At 42.8% G+C, this 18,317-nt stretch overlaps 1 protein-coding gene across 3 annotated transcripts in view; it reads right to left on the bottom strand.

Annotated features, from left to right (window-relative positions):
• The window catches only part of tbc1d20 (TBC1 domain family, member 20), a 47,954-nt gene extending 33,259 nt beyond the window's left edge, over positions 1-14,695 (bottom strand). Inside the window, exon 1 of one of the 3 annotated variants that reach the window (XM_041204781.1) lies at positions 14,478-14,691. In XM_041204781.1, the coding sequence (XP_041060715.1) occupies positions 14,478-14,529 (52 nt within the window). In that variant the 5' untranslated portion in view covers positions 14,530-14,691. Of the gene's footprint in view, positions 1-14,477 lie in introns of all 3 variants that reach the window. The other 2 variants (XM_041204779.1, XM_041204782.1) reach the window with 2 other exon arrangements.
• Positions 14,696-18,317: the final 3,622 nt, after the last annotated feature.

An 18,317-nucleotide genomic window follows, 5' to 3' on the forward strand; every position in this document is an offset into this window, starting at 1 on the left:
CACTCACTGTGTAAAAAAGTTCTCCTCACATCCCCTCTGAATCTCTTGCCCAAAACCTTAAATCTGTGTCCCTTGGTCCATGTACTATCAAATGTTGGGTTCATTTTTACTTCATATAACCCAAAGGCATAATCTTGTATATCTTTATCATGTCTCCCTTCAACCTCCTTTGCTCTAAGGAGAGTAACCCCAACTCCCGCCAACCTAACATTGTAGCCAAATTCCCTCGCCCCTGGAACGATTCTGGTAAATCTCCTCTGCACCCTCTCAAGAACCCTCACATTTTTCCCCAAAGTGTGGTAACCAAAACTGGATGCAATACTTTAGTTGTGATCTAACCAAAGCTTTATAAAATGGTTAGCATCTTTTGTGCTCAATGTCTCTATTTATGAAGCCTAAGATCCCAGATGCTTTGATAACTATTCTCTTAATATGTCATGCCCCTTCATAGATTATGCACATGAAGACCCTGGTCGCTCTATCCCTGCTCACTCTTTAGAACTGTGCCAAGAAGTACGTATTACCTCTCCTTATCCCTTTTGGCAAAATGCATCACCCCTCAATTCTCTATTCAATTCCATCTGTCACTTTAATAAAAGCAAAATACTGGATGCTGGAAATCGGAAATAAAACAAAGTGCTGGAAATGCTCAGCGCGTATGGCAGCATCTTTGAAGAGAGAAACAGAGTTAATGTCATGGGTCGAATATGACGCTTCTTCAATTCTGAGGGTTCAGTCAGTGAGGGAGAGACTTTGGAAGTTCAAACAGTGAGGGAAAGGCTGCGAAGTTCCAGACAGTGAGGGAGGGACTTCAGGAGTTCGAACAGTGAGGGAGAGACTGCGAAGGTCAGGTCAGTGAGGGAGGGCCTTCGGTCATCCCTGAGCATGGCTGCTATCCGTGAACAAGTTAGGTGGCTGGCAGCTGACATCCAGACAACATAGTTCACATTGTGCAGAGGTACAACAGTGCAGCTTTTATTTCCCCTGTTGATGGTACATACTTTATCACCATATATTAAAATTTTTAAGTCATATATTTAACAATAACATACCATAACTTAATAAAGTTTCTTCTGCTTTTTAAGTGTATTCAACAAAATTTTATTTGAAAGATTCAGCCTCTCCTAAAGCTTGTTCATTTCAGTTAGGATTAACAAATTAATTCAAAAACTTAAAGCAATGCTCAAATAAAAACCTCAATGGCCCTGCATTTCTCTGAGCAAATTCTGCAGATGAAGAGACTCCCAAGTTCAACTTATGGGCTCAATTCAACTATATGATGACAGCTGGGGGTCAGCACCCTCGAGCTTGAATAGGCAGAGTTCCCAGTCTTGATCATTATCCACTGTCAACTTTTAGATCGAGCTTGCCCTGGACAAACAGTTTTTTCTCTCCCCAATAACCCCAGGCTCCCTGAAGGCAATGACTGGCAAGAACCCCTTTCAGGCTGTTGTGCACCCTTGGCCTGAAGGCCTCTCTCAGACCAATTTGTGTGAGTTTAAGGGTGGTGCGAGAGGTCAGTTTTGCTGAACTTGTGTGTGCCAAACTAACTTTCTTGGTTATAAACCATTGGGTAGTAAAGCCTTTCCCCTACTTGTGCCCTAACCTCTGAATTGTGTAAAGCTGCTTAGCTTTATTGACCAGGAAGGAAAGTTGAAAATGGCTGCATCACTGAAAATTAGCATCAACAATTGCACTGACAGAAGACAGTGTTCAATTTGTAATTTTGTTTCAGTAGACCTTGCAAAACGAAACAAATGTAGCTTAAACTAAAATTAGCTGCCAACATATGTTTGTAGAAATCAGTTACAGTGATTCAAATTTCTCATGTACGTAACAGCAATTTGTATTTATAAAAGGGCATTAATGTAATAAAATGTCCTAAATTGCTTCCTGTCCTGTCCTGCTTGGAGCGACTCATAACTGGAGAAATGCTGTCATAAGGGGAGGTGATGGCATAGAGGTATTGTCGCTGGACTAATAATCCAGACACCCAGGGTAAAGCTCTGGGAACCAGGGTTCAAATCAGCCACGGCTGATGGTGGAATTTGAATTCAATAAAAATCTGGAATTAAAAGGTCTAATGATGTCAATTGTTGTAAAAACCCATCTGGTTTTCTGGTTTTTTAGGGAAGGAATTCTTACCTGGCCTGCGGTTGACTATTAATTAAGGATGGGCAATAAATGCTGGCATAGCCAGAGAAGCCCACATCCCATGAATGAATTAAAAAAATGTGGAGGCATTGCTTAACCAGGAGCCAATGTAGATCAGTGAGCATGGAGATGATAGATAGTAGTTACTGAGAGTCACATTCACTGATCAGTGTTTTGGCGAGTCGTATAACTTGGTGGGGTGGGGGGGGGGGGTGGTGGGGCAGGTGGAGATTTGGGTGTTGGCAACCAGATTGCAGCAGGAAGGGACAGGGAGTACAAACTTAAGAATACACCAGCAGATAAGGCAGGAGATTGTAAAAAGGCAGAGATAAAGGCCCTGTATCTGAATGCATGTGCAGCATTTGTGACAAAATGGATGAATTGTTAGCACAGATAGAAATAAATATGTATGACCTGATAGCCATTACAGTGATATGGTTGCATGGCAACCAAGGTTGAGACCTAAATATTCAAGAGTACATGACATTTCAGAAGGACAGGAAGTTAGGAAAAGTTGGGTTTGTTAATTAAGGATGACATTAATACAATAGAGAGGAATGACTTGAGCTGGAAACAGCAAGATATAGAATCAAAAATAAAAACAAAGAGATAAAAACAAAAAAACTGCGGATGCTGGAAATCCAAAACAAAAACAAAATTACCTGGAAAAACTCAGCAGGTCTGGCAGCATCGGCGGAGAAGAAAAGAGTTGACGTTTCGAGTCCTCATGACCCTTCGACAGAACTTGAGTTCGAGTCCAAGAAAGAGTTGAAATATAAGCTGGTTTAAGGTGTGTGTGGGGGGGGGGGGGGCGGAGAGAGAGCGAGAGAGAGAGAGAGAGAAGTGGAGGGGGGGTGTGGTTGTAGGGACAAACAAGCAGTGATAGAAGCAGATCATCAAAAGATGTCAACAACAATAGAACAAAAGAACACATAGGTGTTAAAGTTGGTGATATTATCTAAACGAATGTGCTAATTAAGAATGGATGGTAGGGCACTCAAGGTATAGCTCTAGTGGGGGTGGGGAGAGCATAAAAGATTTTAAAATATTTAAAAATAATGGAAATAAGCGGGAAAAGAAAAATCTATATAATTTATTGGAAAAAAAAGGAAGGGGGAAACAGAAAGGGGGTGGGGATGGGGGAATTCAATATTCAGTCCGGAAGGCTATAAAGTGCCTAGTTGGAAGATGAGGTGTTGTTCCTCCAGTTTGCGTTGGGCTTCACTGGAACAATGCAGCAAGCCAAGGACAGACATGTGGGCAAGAGAGCAGGGTGGAGTGTTAAAATGGCAAGCAACAGGGAGGTTTGGGTCATTCTTGCGGATAGACCGCAGGTGTTCTGCAAAGCGGTCGCCCAGTTTACGTTTGGTCTCTCCAATGCAGAGGAGACCACATTGGGAGCAACGAATGCAGTAGACTAAGTTGGGGGAAATGCAAGTGAAATGCTGCTTCAACACTTGAAAGGAGTGTTTGGGCCTTTGGATGGTGAGGAGAGAGGAAGTGAAGGGGCAGGTGTTGCATCTTTTGCGTGGGCATGGGGTGGTGCCATAGGAGGGGGTCGTTGACAGGGCCCTCAGCCGTGTCCGGCCCATCTCCCGCACATCTGCCCTCCACCTTCTCCTCCCTCCCAGAAACATGATAGGGACCCCTTGTCATCACTTATCACCCCACCAGCCTCCGCATTCAAAGGATCATCCTCCGCCATTTCCGCCAACTCCAGCATGATGCCACCACCAAACACATCTTCCCCTCACCCCCCTGGCGGCATTCCGTAAGGATCGTTCCCTCCGGGACACCCTGGTCCACTCCTCCATCACCCCTACTCCTCAACCCCTCCCCATGCCCACGCAAAAGATGCAACACCTGCCCCTTCACTTCCTCTCTCCTCACCGTCCAAGGGCCCAAACACTCCTTTCAAGTGTTGAAGCAGCATTTCACTTGCATTTCCCCCAACTTAGTCTACTGCATTCGTTGCTCCCAATGTGGTCTCCTCTACATTGGAGAGACCAAACGTAAACTGGGCGACCGCTTTGCAGAACACCTGCGGTCTGTCCGCAAGAATGACCCAAACATCCCTGTTGCTTGCCATTTTAACACTCCACCCTGCTCTCTTGCCCACATGTCTGTCCTTGGCTTGCTGCATTGTTCCAGTGAAGCCCAACGCAAACTGGAGGAACAACACCTCATCTTCCGACTAGGCACTTTACAGCCTTCCGGACTGAATATTGAATTCAACAACTTTAGGTCGTGAGCTCCCTCCCCCATCCCCATCCCCTTTCTGTTTCCTCTTTCTTTTTTTTCCAATAAATTATATAGATTTTTCTTTTCCCACCTATTTCCATTATTTTTAAATATCTTAAAATCTTTTATGTTCTCCCCACCCCCACCAGAGCTATACCTTGAGTGCCCTACCATCCATTCTTAATTAGCACATTCGTTTAGATAATATCACCAACTTTAACACCAATGTGTTCTTTTGTTCTATTGTTGTTGACATCTTTTGATGATCTGCTTCTATCACTGCTTGTTTGTCCCTACAACCCACCCCCCCTCCACTTCTCTCTCTCTCTCTCTCTCTCCTCCCCCCACCACCCCCCACACACCTTAAACCAGCTTATATTTCAACTCTTTCTTGGACTCGAACTCAAGTTCTGTCGAAGGGTCATGAGGACTCGAAACGTCAACTCCTTTCTTCTCCACCGATGCTGCCAGACCTGCTGAGTTTTTCCAGGTAATTCTGTTTTTGTTTAAGATATAGAATCAGTTTGAGTAGAGATAAGAAATAGGATAGGTGAAAGGTCACATGTGGGAGTAGTTGATATGCCCCTAACAGTGGTTACACTGTAGAAGAGTATATAGGAAGAAATAATTAGGATATGCAAGAAAAGTACTGCAATAATCATGGGTGATTTCATCTACATACAGATTGGACGAATCAGATTGGCAAAGTTAGCCTGGAAAGTGAGTTCATTGATTGTATTCAGGACAATTTCTTAGAGCAGTACATTCTGGAGCCAACCAGGGAGCAGGCTGTTCTAGGCCTGGTGTTGTGCAATGAGACAAGGTTAATTAACAACCTCATGGAAAAAAGGAGCTTCTAGGCAACAGTGATCATAACATGATAGAACTTCACATTCAGTTTGAAGGGGAGAAGTGTGGGTCTAAGGCTAGTGTTTTAAAGCAAAATAAAGGTAACTATAAGAGTATGGTGGCGGAGCTGGCTAAAGTGAACTGGAAAACTAGTTTAAAAGGTAGGATCATTGAGATGCAATGGCAGACTTTTAAGGAGCTATTTATTAACTCTCAGTGAGGAAGAAAGTTCTTTGAAAGGATGCAACATCTGTGGCTAAATATGGAAGTTAAGGATAGTATCAAATTGAAAGAAAAACTACAAATCTACAAAGGTTAGGAATAGATCAGAAGATTGGACAGATTCTAAGAACCAGCAAAGAATGACTAAAAAAACGAGAAAGTAGAGTATGAGGGAAAGCTAGCTAGTAATATAAAAAAGATAATAGGAGTTTCTACAGGTACTTAAATAGGATCAGAGTAACTAAAACTACTGTTGTCCTCAAGAGAGGGTGTCTGGGGAATTGATGATAGAAAACAAGGAAATGGCAGAGGCATTTTGTGTCTGTCTTCACAGTAGAAGACTTAGAAAACTTCCCAAAGATACTTCAAAATCAAGCGGTGAAGGGGAAGGAGAAACTTAAAACAATCACCATCACCAGAAAAAAGTTGCTGGGAAAACTATTAGACCTAAAGGCTGACAAGTCCTCAGGGCCAGATGACCTGCATCCTAGCATCTTAAAAGAAGTGGCTGCAGGGACAGTAGCAGCTCCAATATAATCTTCCAAAATTCCTTAGATTCTGGAAGGGTGCCAGCAAATTGCAAAGTAGCAAATGTATTAGCTTTATTCAAGAAAGGAGGGAGACAGAAAGCAGGAAACTATAGGCCAGCTAGAGAAATTGCTAGAATCCATTATTAAGAAGGTTATAGCAGAATACTTAGAAAATCATAATGTGATCAGGCAGAGTCAGTATGGTTTTGTGAAATTGTGTTTAACTAATTTATTAGAGTTTTTTTGAGGAAGCAACAAGCAAGGTGGGTAAGGAGAACATCTAGATGTGGTGCACTTAGATTTCCAAAAGGCATTGATTAAGGTGCCACAAAGGTTACCATACAAGAGCACATGGTGTGAGGGGTAATGTATTAGCATGGAAAAGGATTGGTTAGCTAACAGGTAGCAGAGAGTAGGGATAAATGGTGGGTCTTCTTCAGGTTAGTAAGCTGCAACTAATGGAGTGCCACAGGGATCAGTGCTGGGGTCTTAGCTATTTACAATCTATATCAATGACTTGGATGAAGGGACCGAATGTATAACATAATTTGCCAATGACATGAAGATAGGTAGAAAAATAAATTGTCAAGAGGAGTTGGAGAGTCTGCAAAGGGATAGAGGTAGGTTAAGTGAATGGGCAAAAATTTGGCATGTAATGGAGGAAAATGTAAACTTGTCCACTTTAGCAGAAAGAATAAAAAAGCAGTATACTGTTTAAATGGAGAGAGCTTGCAGAACTTGGTGGTACAGAGGGATCTGGGTGTCTTGGTACATGAATCACAAAAAGTTAGTATGCAAGTACAGCAAGTGATTAGGAAGGCAAATGGAATGTCGGTATTTATTGCAAGGAGAATGGAATTTAAAAGTAGGGAGGTTTTACTGCAGCTGTATAGGATCTTGGTGAGGCCACATCTGGAGTACTGTGTACAGTTTTGGTCTCCTTATTTAAAAAAGGATACAATTGCATTAGAAGCAGTTCAGGAGGACGTTCACTCGACTCATCTCAGGGAAGAAGGGCTTATCTTATGAAGAAAGGTTGAACAGGTTGGGCAAATACGCACTGGAGTTTAAAAGAATGAGAGGAGATCTTGTTGAAACGTATAAGATCCTGAGGGGACATGATAGGGTAGATACTGGGAAGATGTTTCCTTTTGTGGGGTAGACTAGAACTAGGGAACACAGTTTAAGAATAAAAGCAAAACACTGCGGATGCTGGAAATCCAAAACAGAAACAAAAATACCTGGAAAAACTCAGCAGGTCTGGGAGCATCTGTGGAGAGGAACACAGTTAACGTTTAGAGTCCGAATGACCCTTCAACAGAACTAAGTAAAAATAGAAGAGGTGAAATATAAGTTGGTTTAAGCGGGTGGGGGGGGCTGTGGGGGGGAAACAAGTAGAGCTGGATAGAGGGCCAGTGATAGGTGGAGATAACTTAAATATGTCACAGACAAAAGGACAAAGAGGTGTTGAAGGTGGTGGGTGTGGTGAAGGAATTAAAAAAGTCTAAAAAGGTAGAGATAAAACAATGGATGGAAATACATTTTAAAATAATGGAAATAAGTGGGAAAAGAAAAATCTATATAAATTATTGGAAAAAAAGGGGAGGAAAATCGGAAAGGGGGTGGGGATGGAGAAGAGAGTTCAAGAGCTAAAATTGTTGAACTCAATATTGAGTCCGGAATGCTGTAAAGTGCCGAGTTGGAAGATGAGGTGCTGTTCCTCCAGTTTGCGTTGAGCTTCACTGGAACAATGCAGCAAGCCAAGGATGGACACGTGGGCATGACAGCAGGGTAGAGTGTTGAAATGGTAAGCGACAGGGAGGTCTGGGTAATGCTTGCGGACAGACCGAAGGTGTTCTGCAAAGCGGTCACCCAGTCTGCGTTTGGTCTCTCCAATGTAGAGGAAACTGCATTGGGAGCAACGAATGCAGTAGACTAAATTGAGGAAAGTGCAAGTGAAATGCTGCTTCACTTGAATGGAGTGTTTGGGCCCTTGGACGGTGAAAAGAGGGAAAGTAAAGGGGCAGGTGTTACACCTTCTGTGGGTGCATGGGAAGGTGCCGTGGGAGGCGGTTGAGGTGTAGGGGGTGATGGAGGAGTGGACCAGGGTGTCCAGGAGGGAACGATCTCTGCGGAATGCCGCCGGGGGTGTGGGGGGGGGGGGGGGGAGGTGAAGGGAAGATGTGTTTGGTGGTGGCCTCATGCTGGAGTTGGCAGAAATGGTAGAGGATAATCCTTTGAATGCGGAGGCTGGTGGGGTGATAAGTGAGGACAAGGGGGACCCTTTCACGTTTCTGGGAGAGAGGGGAAGGAGTGAGGGCGGATGCGTGGGAGATGGGCCGGACACGGTTGAGGGCCCTGTCAACCACCATGGGTGGAAAACCTCGGTTAAGGAAGAAGGAAGATATGTCAGAGGAACTGTTTTTGAAAGTGGCATCAGAACAGATGCGACGGAGGCGAAGGAACTGAGAGAATGGGATGGAGTCCTTACAGGAAGCAGGGTGTGAGGATCCGTAGTCGAGGTAGCTGTGGGAGTCGTTAGGCTTGTAATGGATATTAGTGGACAGTCTATCATCAGAAATTGAGACAGAGAGGTCAAGGAAGGGAAGGGAAGGGTCATGTGAAAATGATGGAGGGGTGGAAATTGGAAGCAAAAATGAAATTTTTCCAGGTCCAGATGAGAGCATGAAGCAGCACCGAAGTAATCATCGATGTACCGGACAAAGAGTTGTGGGAGGGGGCCGGAGTAGGACTGGAACAAGGAATGTTCCACATACCCCATAAAGAGACAGGCATAGGTGGGGCCCATGTGGGTACCCATAACAACACTTTTTATTTGGAGGAAGTGAGAAGAGTTTAAGGAGAAATTGTTCAGTGTGAGAACAAGTTCAGCCAGACGGAGGAGAGTAGTGGTGGATGGGGATTGTTCGGGCCTCTGTTCGAGGAAGAAGCAGAGAGCCATCAGACCATTCCGGTGGGGGATGGAGGTGTAGAGGGATTGGACGTCCATGGTGAAGAGGAGGCGGTTGGGGCCAGGGAACTGGAAATTGTTGATATGATGTAGGGTGTTAGAGGAATCTTTGGCTTGCTGCATTGTTCCAGTGAAGCTCAATGCAAACCGGAGGAACAGCGCCTCATCTTCCGACTAGGCACTTTACAGCCTTCCAGACTGAATACTGAGTTCAACAATTTTAGATCATGAACTCTCTCCTCCATCCCCACCCCTTTTCCAATTTCTCCCCTCCCTTTTATTCCAATAATTTATATAGATTTTTCTTCTCCCACCTATTTCCATTATTTTTAAATATATTTCCATCCATTGTTTTATTTCTACCTTTTAGCCTTTTTTGATTCCTTCACCCCACCCACCTCCACCAGGGCTATCTGTACCTTGCTTGTCCTGCTTTCTACCCTTAATTAGCACATTCCTTAGATAATATCACCATCTTCAACACCTCTTCGTCCTTTTGTCTGTGACATCTTTTGGTTATCTCCACTATCACTAGCCCTCTATCTAGTTCTACTTGTCCCACCCCCCCTTAAACCAGCTTATATTTCACCTCTCTTCTATTTTTACTTATGTAGTTCTGTTGAAGGGTCATTCGGACTTGAAACGTTAACTGTGTTCCTCTCCGCAGTTGCTGCCAGACCTGCTGAGTTTTTCCAGGTATTACAGTTTAAGAATAAGTGGTCTCCCTTTTAAGACGAAGATTAGTTTTTTTTCTCTGTCAGAGGGTCGTTAGTCTGTGGAATTCTCTTGCCCAGACAGCAGTATTCAAAGCAGAGTTAGACTGATTTTTGACTGACAAGAGACTCAAGGGTTACTTGTGTGTGGGTGGGGGGGCTGACAGACAGAAAAGTGGAGCTGAGACCACAACCAGATCAGCCATGATCTTAGTGATGGCAGAGCAGGCTCATAGGGCCGAATAACCTACACCTGCTCCTAAGTCCAATGCTCCTATAGAGGATAGAATGTGGGAGGTCAGCTAGGAGTATATTAGAATAGTCAAATCTAGAAGTAACAAGGACATAGATAAAGGGTGGAGCAGCAAATGAGCGGAGGCAAGGGTGGAGATGGGAAATGTTACAGAGATGGGGGATAGGAAAGCCTAGTGATGGCAGATATGTGGTTGGAAGCTCATCTTGGGGTCAGCCTCAGGAATTAAATCAGTGGCTAGGGAATGGAGTTTGTCACGGGGACTGAAGACAATGGCTTCAGCCCTTCCAATATTTAACTGGAGGAAATTTCTACTCATCTAGAACTGGGTGTCAAATAAGCGGAGACACTGGAGGGAATGAGGCGATGGTAAGGTAGAGCTGGGTGTTTTCAGTGTAAATGTGGAAACTGGCATGTTTTTTATACATTACAATTGATGTAAAACCTCAATTAAGTTTGTGATTTACAACATCTGCCTTTGTCACTGCAATTTGTTCAACTGTCTAAGCTGAGCTACAAAATAAATTAAATTCAGCATGGAAGATCATGGCCTGCAGTTTCCCTCCATGGACACAATTGGGAAGTTAGATCCAAAAATGCCCCCATTGCTGACACCCATTTTGTCAATGTCAAGTTACTCCCAAGTATCTTACCAATCTGATTAGGCTAGATCAAAATTTAAAATAAACATAAATCAGGTAAAAGAACCAGAGCCTAAGGAAAGCACCAAGTCTACACCATAAATTTTCATAATTAAAGAAGAAATACAAGTTTCAACTCCTTTAACCATCATTCATTCGGCTATTAACAATCTATATTAATGACTTAGGTGAAGAGACAGAGAGTAATGTATCCACGTTTGCTGATGGTACCAAGTTAGTTGGAAAGGTAAGCTGTGGGGAGAGACAACAAAGAGATATAGACAGGTTAGGTGAGTGGGCAGCAAGATGGTAGCTGGGGTATAACATAAGGAAATTTGAAGTTATTCACTTGGGTCGTAAGAATAATAAAGCAGAAATTTTTTTTAAAGGCAAGAAACTTGTAATTGCCGATATTCAAAGGAACTTGGGTGTGCTGGTACAAGGAACGCAAAAAGTTAGCATGCAGGTGCAGCAAGCAATTAGAAAGGCAAGGTTTGCCTTTACTGCAAGGGGATTGGAGTACAATAATAAAGAAGTCCTCCTACTATTGTACAGATTTTGATGAGACCGTATCTGGAGTTCTGTGTGCAGTTTTGGTCTCCACATTTAAGAAAGGATATTCTTGCATTGGAGGCAGTGCAGCAGAGGTTCACTAGATTAGTCCCTGGGAAGAGAGGGTTGTCCTGTGCTGAGAGGCTGAGTAAATTGGGCCTACTTTCTCAGAAGTTTAGAAGAATGAGAGGCGATCTCACTGAAACCTACAAAATTCTGAAGGAGCTTGCTAAGGTGGATACTGAGAGATTGTTTCCATTGGTATGGGGATCTAAAACATGGGGTGGGGGAGCACAATCTCAGAAAAGGGGCCGATTATTTGAGACTGAGACGAGGAGAAATTACTTCACTCAAAGGGTTGCGAATCTTTGGAATTCTCCATCCAGAGGGTTGTGGATGCTCCATTATTGAATAAATTTAAGGCTTGGATAGAGAGATTTTTGGAGATTAAGGGATATGGGGAGTGGGTGGGAAAATGGATTTGAAGCCCAAGATCAGCCATAATCGTATAGAATGGCGCAGCAGGCTTGATAGGCTGTGTGGTCTACTACTGCTCCTATTTCTTATGCTCTTAAGATGGACAAATAAAAATAGGTCATGTTCTGGCGTAAGTATTTACCTCATCCTGTTACATTAACTGCATTAAATACTGAAATGTTGAAATGCTGAGGTCACTTTAGTGATTTGATACAAATGCATTGGTCCACAGTCTTGATGGTAATAGAAGGTAAACAAAGGAAAAACCAATGTTTCTGCCCACTTGAGGTCTAATAATTCCACCCATTTGAAGTAGCCTAGAAGCATTTGCATTCATTACAGATAATAAAAAATGCTATAATTACATGATTCCTTGTCACTAAAAAAATTTCCGTACTTTTTGTCTTCAGCCGCGCTCACCCCTAGGTGACCCCAAGTTTACATAGGGTAGAATGTGGGAGACCAGTCAGGAGTGCATTGGAGTGGTTCAGTCTAGAGGTAATAAAAGCATGAATGAGGGTTTCAGCAGCAGATGAGCAGAGACGGGGCGAAGTCGGGTGATGTTATGGAGGTGGAAATGGGCGGTCTTGAGGGCACGGTTGAGGTTGGAATGCTTATCCTGGGATGAAATGTGACACCAGAGTTGTGAAGAGACTAGCTTAATCTGACACTGTTGCAAGGGAGGAGGATGGAGTTGGTAGCTAAAGAATGGAGTTTGGAGCAGGGACTGAAGACAGTGGCTTCAGTTTTCCCAATATTTAATTGGAGGAAATTTCTGGTCATCCAGTACTGGATCTAAAAGCTCTTAAAATTAAGCTTTTTTTTTTAAAAAAAGGCACAAGGAACGAAGATGCAGCTTTTAAATTCGTAAGAAATTGACTACTGTACATTAGTAAATGGCCCTGTACATTATTTCTAAAGTCATTTTTAAAAAATCTGTGGACTAAACAGTGTGATTAAAATGATTTTTTTGGTGATAAACCCATTACAGTTGTACAAAGAAAATGGCACCAGGCTACCACTCAAATGAAATAAGGATATTTTTTGCAATGCAAAACTTCTTTTAAAATTACGTTCTAAAAAGCTGCTCAATTGTGCAGCTCTCCAAAGGCACCAAGTTCCCAATTCTAGTCACAATGCACTATGAAGAGACACTTCACATGGGAAGCGATTGCTGCCCTCCTAGCAGTTTAAGGAGAAGGGCAGAAAACTGACGCCCACCTACCAATCATCTTGGCCAGGGTACATCACAGTAACTGCAGAACCAAACAGGAACTTCAAACAACAAAAGGCTAGGGGCAACCAGAAAAATGAAATTTCATACTCCAGAATGAAATGTTCATTTGATTACAATGTAATGACTGAAAACCAGATCTAAATTTTCTATTTCTAAGTATACAAATAAATTCATACGCTGAAGAGATGCTAAATTTTCTGCAATGTCCCTTGAGGCATTGTACTGCGCTGTATCTAACAAATGCAGACAGTATATGCCAAAGAAATTTAGAAGTTATCTGCAATTTAGAATGTAATCCTTTGCGGAACATCATGTCACAGTACAGCGTAGAACTGAACAATGACTTATGTTGTTCAGAGAGAACGACTTTTCACATCCAAGCTCTCAGTTACTAAAGTCGTGCATACAACTTGCAATTGTGGATCACTATTTCACACTGCTTTTGCTTACTAATCCTGCAATGGTGCTTTAACCACTACATAAGGGAACTGAAGTCTAAAGCAAAATACTGTGGATGCTGGGAATTCTGAAGGAAAAACAGTTGTTGGCAATACTCAGGTCAGGCAGAATCTGTGGGGAGAGAAGATTAACATCGCAGACTGGTGGCCTTTCTTCAAAACAGGTTGGAACAAAAAGGTCATCAACTGGAATGTTAATTCTTGAGTCTCACCACAAATGCAGCATAGCCTGACCTGCTGAGCATTTTCAGCGTTTTCTGAATTCCAGCGTTATTCTGGGGCACAATGAATCGCCAGCCCAAATCCATCCTGAATCAAGTAAACCACCAATTCCTATAAATATCATATTAGCGAATCTCAGAGCTCTTTCCCCCCTCCCCCTCCCCCCTGATTCACGGATATAACAACCCCACACTGAAAAGTGCATGGTAGGGCAGGTCAGTTCAGTAAGGCTGGCATATTGCAAGTGTCTTACTTTAGAGAACTGCTTTAGAGGATCTGCCTCAGCTGGATGCCAGGGGCAGTAACACAGAAGGGTGGGGGTGTGTGTGTGTGTGTGTGTGGAGGGGGGGGGGGGGTGTAATTCCAGTGGGGTGGGGCAGCTATCTGTGGGGTTATTTTTGTTTGCAATTCCACTCAGCTAAACCAAAATTTGTGAACAGGCAGCCGCCAATTTGGGGCACATTGCCTGCCTGCCCCCTCCCCTTCCCCCTCAAAATAAAATAATAAAATTCTTACAAACGTTTTAAAAAAAAATCAGCGAGGTGCCTGCCATCAGCTGATCGCCCTCACCCAGATGTAAATAGACTGGACTCGACCTAACCCGATAGCTCTCAAGCCCCGCCCCCCTCGCAGGGCGACTGGCTGCTCGGGCGCCCGCCTTCCTGAACGGAGCTTCCTGATTGGCGGACCAGCCCCCATCAATCACTCAAAACCGGAATCAAGCTTGCTTGACGCGGCCTCTCTCTCTCCCTCCACCAACAAGCCGAAAAAAAAATGCGGACTAAAAACAAACATGAGTTCTCTGGGAAAAAAAAATATACACATACATACATACATACATACATACACACACAAACACACGCAGCTACAAATTGAAAGACGTGTATTTATTTTCATCTGGAGTGCTTTACCGGGTGTTAAATCCTCCTTAAAAGAGGGAATTTTGTTTTAATTTACCTTGCTTTCCGATCCCGTTTATCGAACTGCTTCGACTTTTCTTCAAATACATTAGCGCAGGGGACTGCTGAGCAGGAGGCGCATTTTAAACCCGGGCTTCGCTGTGTGGGACTCCTTGTAATGGCAGAGTCAGCCTCATGCTGGGCTGGGCTAGGCGAGCCGGGCTGGGCCGCCGCCACCGCCGTCGTCGTCTCTCTGAGGATGAGAGAGAAAAAAAAAAATTCCGGGGGTGGTTTTTTTTTTCGGTTGGAAATTTTTTCTTTTCAAATCACAGGGGGGGAGGGGAGCGCTCGCGCAGCTGTGTGCGTATGACGTCACCCCAGGCCTCCTCCTTGGCAACCCTCACGTCCGCTCGTTGTGACGTCGCGCCGTTCAAGGCAGCCACGCGCGCGCCGCGTCGGGCTGGGCTGGTGCGCATGCGCCACCTGTGCCTCCCTTGCTGGGCAGTCAGTCTGGCATGTTTTGTTGAGCCTGAAGGTTCACGTTCCACCTGGTTTGTGTGTTACACCATATAACTTTTAGTTGTGCATAAAGAAAATTAAAAGTTTCAACCGTACAAAATGGGGGAACTGCAATGAAAACATTAGTTAGCATCCATTTCTGGGTGCTGCACTTTAGAAGGAGGTGAAGGCTTGGCCTAAATAGCCAAGTGGTTATGGTACTGGGCTTGTAACCCCAAGATCAAGACTTCAAATCTCACAATGGCAAAACTAGGAAACAATGTAACTTCATCTGAATAGGAACCGATGGAAACGTGTTTGTACTTGAAAGAGTTAGAAGGAGATGAAGGCATTTAAGAGGGTGCAGAAAAGATTCATGAGACTGGGTTCCAGGGATGAGGAACTTCCATTACAAAGATAGATTGGAGAAGTTAGAACCGTTTTCCTTGAAGAAGAGAAGGTCGAGGGGAGAATTGAGAGAGGTATTTGACATCACGAGGTGCCTGGATAGAGTAGATGGGGAGAAACCGCTCCCACTCAAGAGGGGACCAAGAAACTTGAGGGCACAGATTTAAAGTAATTGGTAAAAGAAGCAAAAGTGACACGAGAATAAACTTTTTCACACAGCGAGTAGTTAAGGTCTGGAATGCACTGCCTGAGGGTGGCACAGGCAGGTTCAATTGAGGCATTCAAAAGGGAGTTAGACTGTTATTAGAAAAGGAACAACATGCAGGGTTACGGGGAGAAGGCAGGAAATTGACATTAAATGAATTGCTCATTCGGAGAGCTGATGCAGGCATGATGGGCGGAATGGCCGCCATTTGCATTATAACAATTCTGTGAATCTGAAAGCAAGCTTGAATCTATTACACTTATAATGTTGGGGCCATGGTGACTTAAGAGGTTAACAGCTAGAAAGGTAAGATAAAACAGCAGGTGGAGAAACTTAAACAATGCATGACTATAATTGGGCCTTTGGTGGATACATGATGAACATATAAATTAGGAGCAGGAATAGACCACTTGGCCCCTTGAACCTTCTTCGCCATTCAATAAGATCATGGCTGATCTGATTTTAACCTGAACTTCACATTCCTGCCAGCCCTGATAACCTTTCACCCCCTTGCTTATTAAGAATCCATCTGCTCCTGATTTAAGATATTCAAGGACTCTCCCTCAACCACTTTTTGAGGAAGACAATTCCAAAGACTCTCAACGCTCTGAGAAAAAAAAATTCCTTGTCTCTGTCCTAAATGGGCGACCCCTTATTTTTAAATAGTGACCCCGGGTTCTAGATTCTCCCATAAGAAGAAACATCCTCTCTACATCCATCCTGTCAAGTCCCCTCAGGATCTTATATGTTTCAATCAAGTCACCTCTTACTCTTCTAAAGTCCAGCAAATACAAGCCTAGCCTGTCTAGCCTTTTCTCATGAAACAACCTGCCCATTCCAGGCATTAACCTAATAAACCTTCCCTGAACTGCTTATAATGCATTTACATCTTTCCTTAAATAAGGAGACCAATACTGTACACTGTATTCCAGATGTGATCTCACCAATGCCCTGTATAACTGAAGCATAACCTCCCTACTCTTGTATTCAATTCCCCTCACAATAAACAATAACATTCTAGTAGCTTTGCTGATTACTTGCTGCAGCTGCATATTCATCTTTTGTGATTCATGCACGAGGACACCCAGATCCCTCTAAACCTCAGAGCTCTGCAATCTCTTACTGTTTAGATAATATGCCTCTTTTTTATTCTTCATTCCAAAACATTCAACCTTACATTTTCCCACATTATACTCCATTTGCTAGATCTTTGCCGACTTATTTGACCTATCTATATCCTTTTGTAATGTCCTTACATTACAACTTACTTTCATCCCTATCTTTGTATTATCAGCAAATTTAGTAACCATATCACTGGTCCCTTCATCCAAATCATTTATATAAATTGTAGAGTTGAAGCACCAGCACTGATCCCCACTCATCACCAGTGCCAATCAGGAAATGAGACATTTATGTCTACTTTGTTTCCTGTTAGCAAGCCAATCTTCTATCCATGCCAGTATGTTACCCCTTATACCATGAGCTTTTATTTCCCACAATAACCTTTGATGAAGCACCTTATCAAATGTCTTTTGAAAATCTAAGTACAGTACACCCACCAGTTCCCCTTTATCCACAGCACTTTTTACTTCTTCAAAGAACTCCAATATATTGGTTAAACATGATTTCCTTTTCACAAAACCATATTGACTCTGCCTGATTACCTTGAATTTTTCTAAGTGCCCTGTTATAACGTCTTTAATAATGGCTTCTAACATCTTCCCTATGACAGATGTTAAGCTAACTATCCTATAGTTTCCTCCTTTCTGTTTCCCTCCCTTTTTGAATAAAGGTGTTACATTAGCTATTTTCCAATTTAATGGAACCTTCCTCGAATCTAGTGAATTTTGAAAAATTAAAACCAATGCATCTACTAAATCACTAACCACTTCTTTTAAGACCTAGGATGAGTCTGTTGCTGCAGACTCGATGGGCCGAAGGGCCTCTTCTGCACTGTGTGATTCTGTGAAATCCATCAGGATCCAGGGACTTGTCAACCCACAGTTCCATCAATTTGCTAAGTGCTACTTCCCTGGTGATTGTAATTTTCTTGAGCTTCTCCCTCCCTTCCAATCCTTGATTTACAGCTATTTCTGGGATGTTACATGTATCCTCAATCGTGAAGACCAATACAAAATACCTATTCAATTCATCTGCCATCTCTTTATTTTCCATAATTAACTGCCCAGATTGACTTTCTATTGGACCAACACTCACTCTGTTAACCCTTTTCTTTTTAAAATACCCATAGAAACTCTTACTATCTGTCTTTATATTTCTAGTTGGCTTTCTCCCTTACTCCAATTTTTCCATCTTTATTAATCTTTTAGTCATTCTTTGTTGTTTTTATATTCCGTCCAATCTTCTGACTTGCCACCCATCTTTGCGGAATTATATGCTTTTTCTTTAAGTTTGATACTATCTTTAACTTTATCAGTTAACAACGGACGATGGACTCTCCCCTTGGAATTTTTCTTTCTCGTTAGAATGTGTGGTGCCTGCAATCATTTCAGCAAGGGCAGCTTAGCGAGGTTTTTAAGAGCTAAATTAATTTAAAAGCATTCAGTAAACCTTGAAAGGTTGTAAAGCCTATTTACTTTGCCATTTTAGAGAAGAACCCATAAATGAGGGATAATTAACCCAAAAGTCTGTTTGGGTGCATCCTAGGGCATGTCATGTCTTCATGTCTGTTTGCTGATAGTTTTATTTGCTTGTTTTAAGTATTTTATATACAATAAAGTTTGTTTTTGTTTAAAAACGTGAAATCTTGTGGCATAGCTCTATTGG

The sequence above is a fragment of the Carcharodon carcharias genome, chromosome 14 (genome assembly GCF_017639515.1).
Source record: "Carcharodon carcharias isolate sCarCar2 chromosome 14, sCarCar2.pri, whole genome shotgun sequence".
NCBI classification, from domain to species: Eukaryota; Metazoa; Chordata; class Chondrichthyes; order Lamniformes; family Lamnidae; genus Carcharodon; species Carcharodon carcharias.